Source organism: Amblyraja radiata, chromosome 1, assembly GCF_010909765.2.
Source record: "Amblyraja radiata isolate CabotCenter1 chromosome 1, sAmbRad1.1.pri, whole genome shotgun sequence".
Taxonomy (NCBI): domain Eukaryota; kingdom Metazoa; phylum Chordata; class Chondrichthyes; order Rajiformes; family Rajidae; genus Amblyraja; species Amblyraja radiata.
Window position 1 is genome coordinate 47,043,709 of NC_045956.1, and position 14,576 is coordinate 47,058,284.

General features: G+C 42.9%; 1 protein-coding gene across 1 annotated transcript in view; it reads right to left on the reverse strand.

Annotated features, from left to right (window-relative positions):
* Window positions 1-389: 389 nt before the first annotated feature.
* The window catches only part of stk32b (serine/threonine kinase 32B), a 278,391-nt gene continuing 264,204 nt past the window's right edge, over window positions 390-14,576 (reverse strand). The window contains exons 11-13 of the mRNA XM_033021253.1: window positions 5,189-5,320; window positions 4,550-4,614; window positions 390-829 (exon numbers count right to left, since the gene is read on the reverse strand). Of these exons, the coding sequence (XP_032877144.1) occupies window positions 694-829; window positions 4,550-4,614; window positions 5,189-5,320 (333 nt within the window). The 3' untranslated portion in view covers window positions 390-693. The remainder of the gene's footprint in view (window positions 830-4,549; window positions 4,615-5,188; window positions 5,321-14,576) is intronic.

A 14,576-nucleotide genomic window follows, 5' to 3' on the forward strand; every position in this document is an offset into this window, starting at 1 on the left:
GAGAACATTAACACAAACTTTTTAAAACACACTAAAAATAACACAAAAGACAACAAGATAGACAGACCATTGGCAAGGCTGCCATCGTTGATGGTGCCACCCGGCATAAAATGTATAAATTCTCAGGGTTTAGATGGGTTGCCTGCACTTAAAACAATTTTAGTGACTTGATAGGAATCAATGTGAGAAATTATTTTCAAAATGGTTTAAAGATGGGTTATCAATGTTTGTTGTGTGTATGAAGGAACTGCAGATGCTGGTTTAAACTGAAGATAGACACAAAATGCTGGAGTAACTCAACGGGACAGACAGCATCTCTGGAGAGAAGGAACGGGTGACTTTTCGGGGTTGAGGTTGAGTCTGAAGAAGGGTCTCGACTCGAAACGTCTCCCATTCCTTCTCTCCAGAGATGCTGCCTGTCTCACTGAGTTACTCCAGCATTTTGTATCTATTATCAATGTTGTTGTCTTCTGTGTAAGGCTGTTGTCCTGCCAATATGTTCACTCTTTTCCAGTCCGTTGCATAAATGTAGACAATGGACTTCTCCAGTCGTTTCTTTCAAATAATGAATCCTCTGAGTTGCTTTCTTGTGAAGAGAAGGATACTTAAACCACAAGGCATGCACTGAAATAATGCACACTATAATACAGATATCTTTTGAGTTCTTGGCTGGCTCAGACTAACTCGGGTGGATTAGCTAGGAATAGTTGTGCAAACAGATTCAAGCACATTGTTATTGTGACCATCCTGTGTCTTTTCATGTGTTTGACCGCAAGTTCCATTTTCTTTGCTGGATGTTTGCCCAACTTCTGCTTGTGATTTTCTTAACCTGAAAAGCAAATGCCATAATTTGATGTTTGAGTACAGTTACGTGATAAGCATGCTACGTCTTCAAGGCCAATTTGGAAGTGCAAAAGATTTTCAATGGCAAATCTCCAATAACAAATCTATTGTTTACCTACAGAACACTAAAGGCCCTGTCCCACTTACGTGTCATCGTCGCATTGAGGTGCACAGGCATCGTGTGGCCGCGCGGGGCTGGTCCCACTGAGAAGCGTGGAGGGGTATGGAGTTGTGCGCAGTATCGCGCGGCACTCTGAAATTTTGTAGCAAACTAAATCTTCGCGCGTCACCGGCCTGTCGCGTATCTGACGGCCAATGTGGGACAGGCCCAAGACCCTGGCGTGACACAACGTCTCAGATCCAACAGCAGCAGAAGCAGGCAAACGATCGTTGATCTCGGCCTGAGACTCACGACCGTTGCGGTCCGGATCCGCCCCCACTCCTACTCCTAGAGCGGGGCCAAGACGATTGGAGATAGACACAAATTGCAGGAGTAACTCAGCGGGATCGGCAGCATCTCTGGAGAGAAGGAATGGGTGATGTTTCGGGTCAAGACCCTTCTTTCAGACTGAAGAAGGGTCTCGACCCAAAATGTCACCCATTGCTTCTCTCCAGTGATGCTGCCGATCCCACTAAGTTACTCCTGCATTTTGTGTCCACCTTCAAATGACGTCACGTGCTCCAGACGACTGTGCGGATGCATTAAGTCGCGCGCGGCCTTCGCGGGATGGTCGGGCTTCAACGCGACCACGAGGTTGTGTAATTAGTGTGCCAAGGACACGTAAGTGGGACAGGGGCTTAACGTCCCAAAACGTAATGCTCACTTTCACACTTTGACCGTAAAACTGGAATTTTGTCTCATACTATTTTCAACTTTTTAATTTTTTTCTAAATTTCATCTTGTCCTGGTTGGCATTAAAGGTCCGGCTTGGGATATGCAGTCATGTAGCCCAGATGAGTAACAGCATTTTATTTTGTAGATGGCATATTCTTCAGCTGTTCCACACTGCTGGCAGAGGAAGTGAATGATTAGGGCAGTGGTTGAGGTGTGAGTCAAGCAAGCTGCTCCCCTCTAGATGTGCTAAGTTTCAAGAGTTTTTGTAGTTTAGTTTAGAGATACAACATGGAAACAGGCCCTTCAGCCCACTGAGTTCACATTGATCACCCGCACACTATCTACTACCTCCCATGGTCTATTTCTGTCTCAATCTGACACTTCACTTTCCTTCTGGATTTCTCTGTTTACAAGTCAGGTGATAGATTAGTGACCAACATTTATTACAAACTACAGACTCCCAGAGCTATCTCAATCATGCTTTCTCTCACCTGCTTCTTGCATTGCATTCTTCTAGCTCTTCTGCTTCTGTCATAACTGCTCTGATAATGAGACCTCCCTTTATCCTTAACTGTGCCACCAGAATGTTACCTGGACTTCTGGGCTAGAGTTATAGGGAGATGTTGGATAGGCTGGGACATTTTTCTTTGGAGCGTAGGATGCTGAGGGGTAACCTTATTGAGGTGTACAACATCACATCACAAGGAGAATGCTCACAGCTATTTTCCCAGGATGAAGGGAACTGTTGATTCTGAAACTAGGGAGGCACAGACTTAATATGTGAGGGGAGAGATTAAAGAGAAACCTCAGGGGCAATACTTTCACTCAAACAGTAGTACATATCTGGAATGAACTGCTGGTTGAATCTATGGAAGCAGATACAATTAAGACTTGCAATAGATATTTGGATAGATATATGGATTAGAAGGGTTTAAAGGGCTCAGTGCCAAATGCAGGTAAATGGGATTAACTCAATATGCCAACTTGGTCAGACTCGGAAGAAAGGTTCTGACCTGAATTCTCGTCTCTCCTTTCCTTCCACGGATGCTGCCTGGCCCACTGAGTTCCTCCAACACTTTGTGTTTTGTTCAAGATTCCAGTATCCAGTTGTACTTCCAGTGGCGCTGGTGCCAGCTGCCTCCACCTACAGAATGACCATGTTCCTGAGTGATACTGCCGCAACAAGAATAAGGCAGCACAGTGGTGCATCTGATAGAGCTGTTGCCTCACAGCTGTATTCAATCCTGACCTCGAGTGCTGTCTATGTGAAGTTTACAAGTACTCCCTGCCTCATGTAGATGCACCAGTTTCCTTTGGTGTTCCAAAGATGTGCAGCTTGGTAGGCTGTTTTGTTTATTTAGTTATGTAAAAGTGTGTTTTTTTTTGTGGTTTTTTTTGTGTTTTTATGTGGGGGAAGAGGGTACGGTGCGGGGGATACCGTCCTTCAGCCGCTTCTTGGTGAAGACGCAACTTTTATTCGAGTCGCGTCCTCGCCCCCCCCCACCACCAGCGGCCTACCTACTGGATTAGCGTGGACTTTCCTGCGACCAGAGCTCCAGCAGCGGCGGGACAGCGCTGATACATCGCGGGGCTGGCGATGCCTTACCGGGGATCGCCGTCTGGAGCCCGGAGTGCTGGACCTGCGGCACCGACATCATGGAGCTGCGGTTTGCGGAGCTCCCAACGCGGGCGGCGCTGATGGACAGCGCGGGGTCCTGCGACTCTGCCCAGCTCGGCCGCTGCGGGCTCGGGAGCTGCGGACTCCGGCTGCGGGAGGCGGCTGTTCAGGAGGTCCGGGCCGCTGAGGAGGAGGATGTTCACCGTCGGGGTTCGGCGTCGGCGTTCCACCAGCCCGGCGTGAGGGCCTGAACATCGGGCCACCCGGGGCGGCGACTGCGGGTGCTAGGAAGGCCTCGACCACGAGTGAACATCTGGGAAGAACGGAGGGGAGGCTGGCTGGACTATGGTGCCTTCCTCACCTTGGTGCCACTGTGTTATGTTGTGTTGTGGACTTTCAGTGTTTGTGCTTTTTTTTAAAAATCTATTACATTTTTAATATGTTTTATTATTTATTATTATTTATTTATTTTTTATTTTTTATTTTTATGATACTGCCTGTAAGGGAAATTCATTTTGTTGTCTCTAACTGAGACAATGACAATAAATTTGAATACAATACAATACAATACAATCTGCAGTTTTTTGTGTCTCAAAAAGATTCTACAGTTCAATATCAAACCTGTTACTTTCCCCCACTGCTTGTTCCATATTCAATTCATTAGGGGGTGGATTGGGAGGAGAAGATAATGAAGTCCCAACATTTTGCATTTAGTAGTCGTACAGTCCTTAAAATCATTCTGCATTTACAATGAGCCAGAACTTGTCCGTGGTATGGTATCTGCTGCTTGTAAAATAGCAGCAGTCCCTCTAAAAGATGTTAGTGTCATAGTCACACAGCACAGAAACACACCCTTCCACCCATGGAATCTTTACTGGTAATCAAACACCCAGTTACTCTCATTCCATTTCATTCTCTCCACATTTGCATTTTATCAGCTCCCCCAGACTGTCCTACTCACCCAACCACTGGGGGTATTGCACAGTGGCCGATTGACCTACCAAGCTGCACAGCTTTGGAACACCAAAGGAAACTGGTGCATCTACATGAGGCAGGGAGTACTTGTAAACTTCACATAGACAGCACTCGAGGTCAGGATTGAATACAGCTGTGAGGCAACAGCTCTATCAGATGCACCACTGTGCTGCCTTATTCTTGTTGCGGCAGTATCACTCAGGAACATGGTCATTCTTGATTTTGATGTGAATCCTTTTAATGATGCCAGTGCGAAGCTGAGTAATCAATGCACTTACTTTTCTCTGTTGAATATGGTGAAGTCATTGTGGACTGTTTCCAGACACTGTTGGAGATGGCCATTCTTCAAGATCATGAATGTTCAAGGAAAAAGCAAGACAAATGTTAGATTGAGAGACACAATTAATCTAGCTGGCAAATGCTTCACATAAATTTGAAATTTAATTACTGAACATATAACATAACTTTAATAATAAATGGAAAATAAAGCGTTATTTACTTTCTTGTTTTAATTCGTTATTGCTATTTTGTAAAAGTAAAACTGGATTATATTTAGAAAATCTACTCTTAAAGATAACCTTTTAAAACATATAATTGATCCCAGCAATTTTCAGTGTTCCAAATTGTAACTCCGCAGAAGTGCCAGGTGCATTAAAGTGCATTCTCAAGATAGAATCACAAGAAGAGTAACCTTGGCTTTTGAATGTCAAGCTCTGAATGTTTTTTTGATTGGTAAGGGAAGCACTACCTCCATCACCAAAATAAACAACAGAAAATGGAATTGTTCCATAATTTCAGCATTTCTTTATTGTGATCACTAAACCCACTGAAAGCTGCAGCTGAAGATTTAATCTGCCTTTTTACGATGCAGTGCCAATGTGGAATGGGATGTCTCAAGTTAGATCAAGGCATCTTACCAGTGGTGAAGATTCTTTATTGAGATCTTTCGATTTATTCTTAGCCAGCCTTTTCTTTTTCTTGTGAAGAGGTTTCGACTCCAATATCATTTCTTCTAGTTCAAAGGTTGGATCACAATTCAACCTTCCTTTCTGTTCGAAAAGAGAAAACGTGGCAATCGAAGAGTGAATGTCAACAATGATATCCTTATTAAAAGTGATTCATTATGAAAGGGCAACTAAGTTTAATACCTTTTGTCACTGAGTTTTAAATTGAAACTGCAAGTGCAGCTGGTATCCTTGATAAAAATCTGTTGAAGAAATTCTTCAGGTTGATGAAGATGCAACTGTTACAGTTTAGTGTGGTGGATGGGGTAATAATGTGGAACATATAGCAAAGATAAGAGATAGCTGGTGGGGGCAAAATGTTACTGGTGTCCAAATAAAGAAAGGTAATGGATTGAGTTTTCAACACATGAGAATTATTTTTGTGCAACCGTGTTTCAATCAAGTATACTGCCTTTAAGTGCCAAGGGGAGAAGAAGTATTGAGTAAGGTTTTGCCTCTTTTATTCTATGCAGCCCTTTTGCTTTAACGTTCTCTGTATTTCTGTCAGAGAGGGAAGACTTCAATGCTAATGGTTTTGGCAATGCTTCCCTGCTGAGTTTTTTTTTACAAGCTATTGCAGAATGGGTTCAAGCATAAGGAGCCAGTCAGTAATTTCAATTCTTTGGATTAGATTTGACTATAGGAAGTTGGTATACAATATGCTAATATAATACTTTTGGGTGAATTTTATGGAAACTTTTAAACAGTACTTGTGTTAACATTCTTGGGAGAATCCATGGTTCCCAAACTTCTCTACACTGGGATTTTCCTTACATCATGTGTGTTTTGAAAGATTGAAAGATACAGCATGGAAACAGGCCCTTCAGCCCACCGACTCCATGCTAACCATCGGTTACCTCCATTCACATTTGTTCTATGTTATTCACTTTTACATTCACTCTCTGCACACTTGGGGCAATTTACAGTGGCCAATGAAGCTACAAACCTGCATGCCTTTGACTTATGGGAGGAAACCAGAGAACCCTAAGGAAACCAAGTGGATTTTACTTGCAACCATGGAAATAGAATTAAAGTAATTCAATAAAGGCAGAACATGCAGTGGGCAGTCAGCAGGCAAGGCAGCATCTGTGGAGAGAGAAACAGAGTTAATAGTTCAAGTTGATGATTCTTTATTAAAGCTAGAAAAGTGAGGAAAAAAGTGTGAACATTTCCAAGGGGGTTGGGGCTGTAGGCAATAGAGGAAAGACCAGGGTTGTCCATTGGACACAATCACCTTTGGTGGTTGGCTAGTCGAACTGAAATTAATGTCTGTAATTTATACATGATCCGTAAAGAGAAGTGCAAGTAGAGGGAGATGGAAGACGGTTGAGAGTAAGTACAGTGGAAAGAGAGTGAGAGAGAGAAAATATGTTGACGCATTGAGAATGTAGAACGCAAAGTTACTGGAAGTCTGAAATGATAAAAGAGAATAGTGGGAATAGAATTCTTCATCACTTAATCAATGCAGCATTTCCAGCCCAACTAGATGTCTTGTTCATTCCTGGTCACACCCAATCATCCTTCCCCAAACATCCCCCGAGATTCAATTTTAGGGCTACTGCCAACAATGCAGTAACTCCAAACTGACATCTTCACCAGTCAACTAGCTATCAATACTAAGCAGGTGTCTACAATCCATTAGTCTTGGATCCACATTTTTTAACACAGGGATTAAATCAATTTCTAGGCGCAGTTGTCAACATTTGACGATGATGGGACTTTGAATGTGCAGCTTACACTGAAAAACATTAAAATATAGAAGGTCATAACAAGCTAACAGTGAGTGGACACATGACATTCAATCCAAAGTAACAAAAGTAAATGTAGGAGCGAAAAAGCATCCTGTGAAAAACATGAAATTGAATGGATAAGAAGAATAAAGAATTGTGGGATTACTGTTACAAAATTCAGTAGCGATAGTGACAGAATTTAGTAAAGTTGTAGGCAATAGGTCATTTTTATTGAAAAAGAATGCAAAGGCAGGGAAGATTTATTAGATTTCAATAGAACCTTTGCTAAATTGTGCTTGAAATATCAGAAGAAAGGAAATTGAAGCATTTTGGGACATGTTGGTCGGTCTGGGCAAGTTGGGCCGAAGGGCCTGTATCCATGCTGTATGACCATGACTATGAAGCTCTGGAGGTGTGTAGAAAGAAATAGTAAGATTAAACGAGAACTTACCAGTTCGAAGTTTGATCGTTATTTTATGAGGAATAACGTTGAGGGAATACGTGAAGAACCCCGCCAGGACGCATGTGTGTCATTCTTCAAAGCAGCGGTGTGAAATCACAGATAACTGTAATGACTAAACATAGTAAGATTAGAGAAGAAGATACCAGTTGAGTATATGATCAAGGGTGGGAGCGGAGGGCACGTATTCCCTCAATGTTACTCCTCATAAAATAACGATCAAACTTCGAACTGGTAAGTTCTCGTTTAATCTTACTATTTTACTTCGGAGTCACGTGAGTGACTACGTGAAGATTTTAAAGTTCTGTGATTCCATGCCGTGGAAACAAGTCCATGCATCACATCTGCCTTGATTATGGGGAGAATAGTGTTAACATCATTAGACATCAATACGATATTGAAAAACCAACGATAAATTTATTAACACCAAATTATAGCCCCTATTTATGGGGTAAAATTATCTTACAGAACTTAAAATTGTTTCTGCAAATGTTCCAGGTTCAATTACAGGTTTGTTATAAAATCGTTGGAAAGTTTTCTCTGTTGACCATCCTGCTGTCTTGAGGATTTGGTCCATAGGAACATCCAACTTCATAGCTGCCGATGTAGCTGCAGCCCTGGTGGAGTGAGATTTAAAAATGTTAGTGTCTACTCCAGCCTTTATTAGGACCTGTTTTAGCCATCTCAAAATGGTCTGGACTGTCACTTTTTTGTGTGGCTGTTTGTAGCTGATTAAAAGTGCCATTTCTTTGCCTCTGATGATCTTAGTATACTCCATATATAATTGCAAGTGTGTTACAATACAGAGTCGATCATCTGTCGGGTAGGCCCTGAATTCTATTTTTTAGGCCTACTGACCCCTGTCTGTTCTGTTTGACTAATTCATTGATGTGAAAAATTAAATTTCCAGATGAAGTAGTCATGTTGTCCAGCCTTAGTTTCTGTAGCGACTGGACCCTTTGTGCCGTGACCAAGCCCATCAGCATGACTGTTTTCATAGTCAGTTTCTGTAGGGACAGAGCTGTAGCTGGAGACCAGTTTCTTAACATGGTCAGTACAATGCTCACATCCCATATTTGGGAGTACCTGGTTCTTGGGGAATTAACATTAAAAATGCCCCTCATGAGTTTAGTTACCAGGGGGTGTGTCCCTACAGAATGCCGCTGTGTTCCTTGCCACAGGTATGTTGACAGAGCACTTCTGGCGCAGTTGATGGCACTATAACTGAGCCCCTCATCATAATGGAGGCTTGCCAGGAATTCCAGAACAGACGGGATGTTCATAGATCTAAAGGTGATGTTATTGTTGTGACAGTACATTTCCCATTTCTTGATGTACACCAAGCACTGTTTTTTGGTGGACTGTCTGTGGGCCGCTGAAATAATATCCACTGTTCGGTCCGTCAGTCCCAGGTGTAGTAGAGGTGCTTTCAAACTCTACAAATTAATAGGTTTATATAATTATGACATGGGTGACTTTCCCTTGTTACGGGATGAACCAGTAAATTAGGTTTATGATGGATGGTGATGCATGGTTCTAATACCATGTCGAGTATCACCGGGAACCATGGTTGAGTAGGCCAATTGGGTACTATCAAAATACCAGACGCAGAGTCTTGCTGTATTTTCCTTAATACCCGACTGATGAGGCAGAAAGGAGGGAATGCCTAAATAAACAATTTCCCCCAATGCAGCGAAAATGCATCTGTTGCCGCTGCCCCAGGGTCTGGTTCCCATGAAACATAGTTCGATAACTGGTGATTGAGCCTGGATGCGAATAGATCGATATCTAGTGTTCCATACTGTGCTGTAATTTCAGCAAATACATTTTTATCCAACATCCATTCGGTGTTTTCATTGAATTTGCGTGACCTGGTGTCTGCCACTAAATTTAGTTTACCTGGTAAGTAGGTAGCTGATATCCAAATATCTCTCTGGATACACCATTGCCAAATTGTGTTGGCCAGATTGTCACATGATGTCAATTTGTTTCCACCCATATGGTTGATATATGCTACCACGGTGGTGTTGTCAATTTGTAGTCTAACATGCTGGTGATATAACCCAGAACAATATGACTTAAGGCCATGGAATGCACTTAACATTTCCAGGTAGTTTATGCCCAGTGTTTGTAATAATGATGCCTCCTGTGCATTCCATCTCCCTCCACAGCTGGAGATGGAATTGGTAGCACCCCAACCAAGTGCACTGGCATCAGTTTGTAGTACCATAGACGGGTTGCTGATAATGATTGGTTGGAACAATGCCTAATGTTATCTTTCCACCATTTTAGTTCCATTATGGCCTCTATTGGTAGCTTCATTGGTCTGTCAAAATGACCACCATTAATTTTGAGTGCTCGTATTTTAGCCCTCTGTAAATTTTGATAATGTAAAGGTCCGAATTGTGTGGCTGGAAACGCAGCCACTATTTTGCCAATTATTCTTGCTACCAGTCTGATGGATGGTTTAGTGACGTCAATGATTTTGCTGCAAGCCTCTATTAAGGCTGTAACCTTTTCTTTCGGCAAAGTCACTGACATGTGAACTGAGTTAATGGTGAATCCCAGATAAACCATTGTGGTTGAAGGCGTTAATTTAGATTTAACTGGATGGATGATAAACCCCAGTTTTTCAAATAATTGATTTGTGGCTGTTACCGTTTGTGTAGCCAATTCCAAAGTTTTACCCACAATAAGTATGTCATCTAGATATGCCATTACCATGTGTTTTTGTTTCCGCAGAAACGCTGGGGCTGGTTTCAAAATTTTAGTGAACAGCCTGGGGGCTGATGTTAGGCCATTAGGTAGTGCCCTGTACTGCCATGGCTGACACATCCAGTTAAATTTTAAATAACATCTGTGGTCACCTCTTATGGGTACTGTATAGTAAGCATCTTTTAAATCGATGCTTGCCATGTAGTAACCTTTGGAAATCAATTGCTTAGCAGTAACAAAGGTTTCCATCTTGAAATGAATATATTGTACGAAAGTTTTCAAATTAGTAAAATCTATGATGATGCGGCAACCACCATCTTTCTTGTTTTTGATAAAGATATTGGACACGAATTCCTGTGATTCGTGTTGGGTATTCTCAATTACTCCTTTTTTATAAAGCCGCTGTATTTCAGCGTGTGCTTTTGATTTTTCTTTGCCTGTAAGCACGAACATTCGGTTCGGTACATGCTGAACTGGAGGGTTATGTTTTTGTATAAATTCTATGGTATAACCCTGGATACTGCTTAAATAATAATTGTCGGTAGTTAACTTATTCCATGCATCCAGATAGAAGTGTAATTTCCCACCAACTTCCATGCTCCCTTCAATTCGTAAGGAACCAGACCCACCTACCTCCATTGTTACCAGTGGTAGGTTTATTACTTTTTCGGTATCCTTCGTGGACGTTGAGGCGCCGGTGTCTGGGTCTGTAGTTGGGTCGGTGTTGGGGGTTTGCGCATTTTCCAGGAAGGCCGGTCTGGGCCATGGCCTAAAAAAAGACCGATGTTGAGTGTACCTGGCCTTCGAGCTTTCACCAGTTTGTCTTGTCCAACTTGTGGGTGCGTAGGGTTGCTGTCTCTGGCCGAAGTAGTTTTTAGACGTTGCTTTAATGAGCCCCAGGTTTTTAGCCTCTTCGTCAAGTTCTTTTACCTGTTTGGATAAGTCACCTCCAAATAGTAATATTGGTGGTTTGGAGGTTCCAGGTTTGCACAGGCCTGCAAATTTGGGGTCTAAAGCCGGTTGGATGGCACTCTTCCTAATACTATTTAACTCGTATTGGGAGTTGCAAAATAAAGCCAGTGCATCCTGGTGATCTTGTGTCATGTCTTTTTCGTTTATTGTGCGGGCAAAAGCCGTAATTCCCGCTTTTAGGATTTTCAGAACTTTCTGTAGTTTCAAGTCCCTGGCTCTGATTGATGCTCCGACATGTTTCCAAATACACTGGTTGACACTGGGAACATTCAGTGATTTGCAGTTCCCTGGTGGTAAGTTTCTTGCTGTGGTGTCCAATAATGCCTGTCCTTGTAGCTGATTGAATGACATGTAGTCGATACTTGCAGCCATTTTAGGTTCCAGATTTTGGCCAGTTTGGTCAGGTTGAATGAACTGGGACACCATACCCAATAGGTTTTCTTGCACCCCATGCACACTAGGAGTATGTTCTGCACACTCCTCTTCAGGGTCAGCCCAGAATTGACCCCCCTTACTCCGCTCTGATGAGGGAGAATCACTGTGCAGCCCTACAAGAGGTACTGCTGTAGGACTTACTAGCTGCCCACTGTGACTAGTCTCCATCTCCCGGAGCCTGCCACTTTGGAGTATTTGCTCCAACAGCCGCTCCAACTGGCTCCAATGCTCTCGGTCACTGGCCACTCGTGGCTGCTCCTGTTCCTCAAGCCACTCCAACCGGCTCCAATGCTCTCGGGCACTGGTCACTCGCAGCTGCTCCTCAAGCCGCTCCAACCGGCCCCAATGCTCACGGGCACTGGCCGCTCGCGGCTGTTCAAAGTCGGACTCATCGGAGTCAACGACTGTCAGTTTTTTGTTTCACTTTACCACCCGGCCGTGGTGTTGATTTGGCCGGTGCGGGGGCGAAGTCGGGCACAGCTGTTCCCATTACGGGAGATTGGTGTGCCGTTGGCCACTGCTGGCTGCCCGCAACTCCGCGGTTCTCCCCCGCCATCTTTTTCGCAGCCTTCTTGTTTTTCCTGGATCTGTCCATGCCTCCACCTGTGATAAAGTAAGCGGAAAGAACGCAGAGTCTCCTTACCTGCTGTTCCCGGCTTTTAAATTCTGCCGCTAAGGGGAACGTCGTTCCCCCTGCTGTGACTCGTTGCAATGCGTGTAGCGATATGTCACGCATGCGTCCTGGCGGGGTTCTTCACGTAGTCACTCACGTGACTCCGAAGTAAAATTATAAAGGGGTTACCAAAACTAGAGGAGCAAATTTAACAGTGTCCTTTAAAATTATGGCTGGGTTCAGTTAGGTTAATGTTGAGTCAATCTTTCCACAACTAAAGGGTACCAGACCAAAGAGGGAATAATGAAACACAGGTCCGGCGTAGCACATAGGAGGAGTTTTTGACAGACGGAATTGAGAATGCATTCTATGACAAATGGAGCAGTTGAAGCAGTTGAAATAGTTTTGAAAGGAAATTTAGTTTGGAGCTATAGTGAGGAAACAGGCCCTTTGGCCCACCGAGTCTGTGTCAGCCAGCGATCTCCACACATTAACACTATCCTACATAAGGTTGCTTTGGCAAGTAAGGTGAAAGTAAATCCAAAGGGTTTCTACAGCTATATTAATAGCAAAAGGATAACGAGGGATAAAATTGGTCCATTAGAGCGTCAAAGTGGACAACTATCTGCAGAGCCAAAAGAGATGGGGGAGATATAGAACAATTTATTTTCTTCGGTATTCACCAAGGAGAAGGATATTGAATTATGTGAGGTAAGGGAAACAAGTAGGGTAGCTATGGAAACTATGAGGATCAAAGAAGAAGAAGTACTGACACTTTTGAAAAATATAAAAGTGGATAAGTCTCCAGGTCCTGACAGGATATTCCCTAGGACATTGAGGGAAGTTAGTGTAGAAATAGCAGGGGCTATGACAGAACTATTTGAAATGTCATTAGAAACGGGAATGGTGCAGGAGGATTGGCATACTGCGCATGTTGTTCCATTGTTTAAAAAGGGTTCTAAGAGTAAACCTAGAAATTATAGACCTGTTAGTTTAACGTCAGTGGTGGGCAAATTAATGGAAAGGATACTTAGAGATAATATATATAATCATCTGGATAAACAGGGTCTGATTATGAACAGTCAACGTGGATTTGTGCCTGGAAGGTCATGTTTGACTTATCTTCTTGAATTTTTTGAAGAGGTTACTAGGGAAATTGATGAGGGTAAAGTGGTGGATGTTGTCTACATGGACTTCAGTAAGCCCTTTGACAATGTTCCACATGGAAGGTTGGTTAAGAAGGTTCAATTGTTGGGTATTAATAGTGGATTAGCAAGATGAATTCAACAGTGGCTGATTGGGAGATGCCAGAGAGTAATGGTGGATAACTGTTTGTCAGGTTGGAGGCCGGTGACTAGCGGGGTGCATCAGGGATTTGTGTTGGGTCCACTGTTGTTTGTCATATACATCAATGATCTGGATGATGGTGTGGTAAATTGGATTAGTAAGTATGCAGATGATACTAAGATATGTGGTGTTGTGGATAATGAGGTAGATTTTCAAAGTCTACAGAGAGATTTAGGCCATTTGGAAGAGTGGGCTGAAATATGGCAGATGGAGTTTAATGCTGATAAGTGTGAGGTGCTACATCTTGGCAGGACAAATCAAAATAGAACGTACATGGTAAATGGTAGCGAATTGAGGAATGCAGTTGAACAGAGGGATCTAGGAATAACTGTGCATAGTTCCCTGAAGGTGGAATCTCATGTAGATAGGGTGGTAAAGAAAGCTTTTGGTGTGCTGGCCTTTATAAATCAGAGCATTGAGTATAGAAGTTGGGATGTAATGTTAAAATTGTACAAGGCATTGGTGAGGCCAATTCTGGAATATGGTGTACAATTTTGGTCGCCAAATTATAGGAAAGATGTCAACAAAATGGAGAGAGTACAGAGGAGATTTACTAGAATGTTGCCTGGGTTTCAGCAACTAAGTTACAGAGAAAGGTTAAACAAGATTGGTCTTTATTCTTTGGAGCGCAGAAGGTTAAGGGGGGGACTTGATAGAGGTCTTTAAAATTATGAGAGGGATAGACAGAGTTGACGTGGATAAGCTTTTTCCATTGAGAGTAGGGAATATTCGAACAAGAGGACATGATTTGAGAATTAAGGGACAGAAGTTTAGGGGTAACATGAGGGGGGTACTTCTTTACTCAGAGAGTGATAGCTGTGTGGAATGAGCCTCCAGTGGAAGTGGTGGAGGCAAGTTCGATTTTATCATTTAAAAATAAATTGGATAGGTATATGGACGGGAAAGGAATGGAGGGTTATGGTCTGAGTGCAGGTAGATGGGACTAGGTGAGAGTAAATGTTCAGCATGGACTAGAAGGGCCCAGATGGCCTGTTTCCATGCTGTAATTGTTATATGGTTATATGGTTA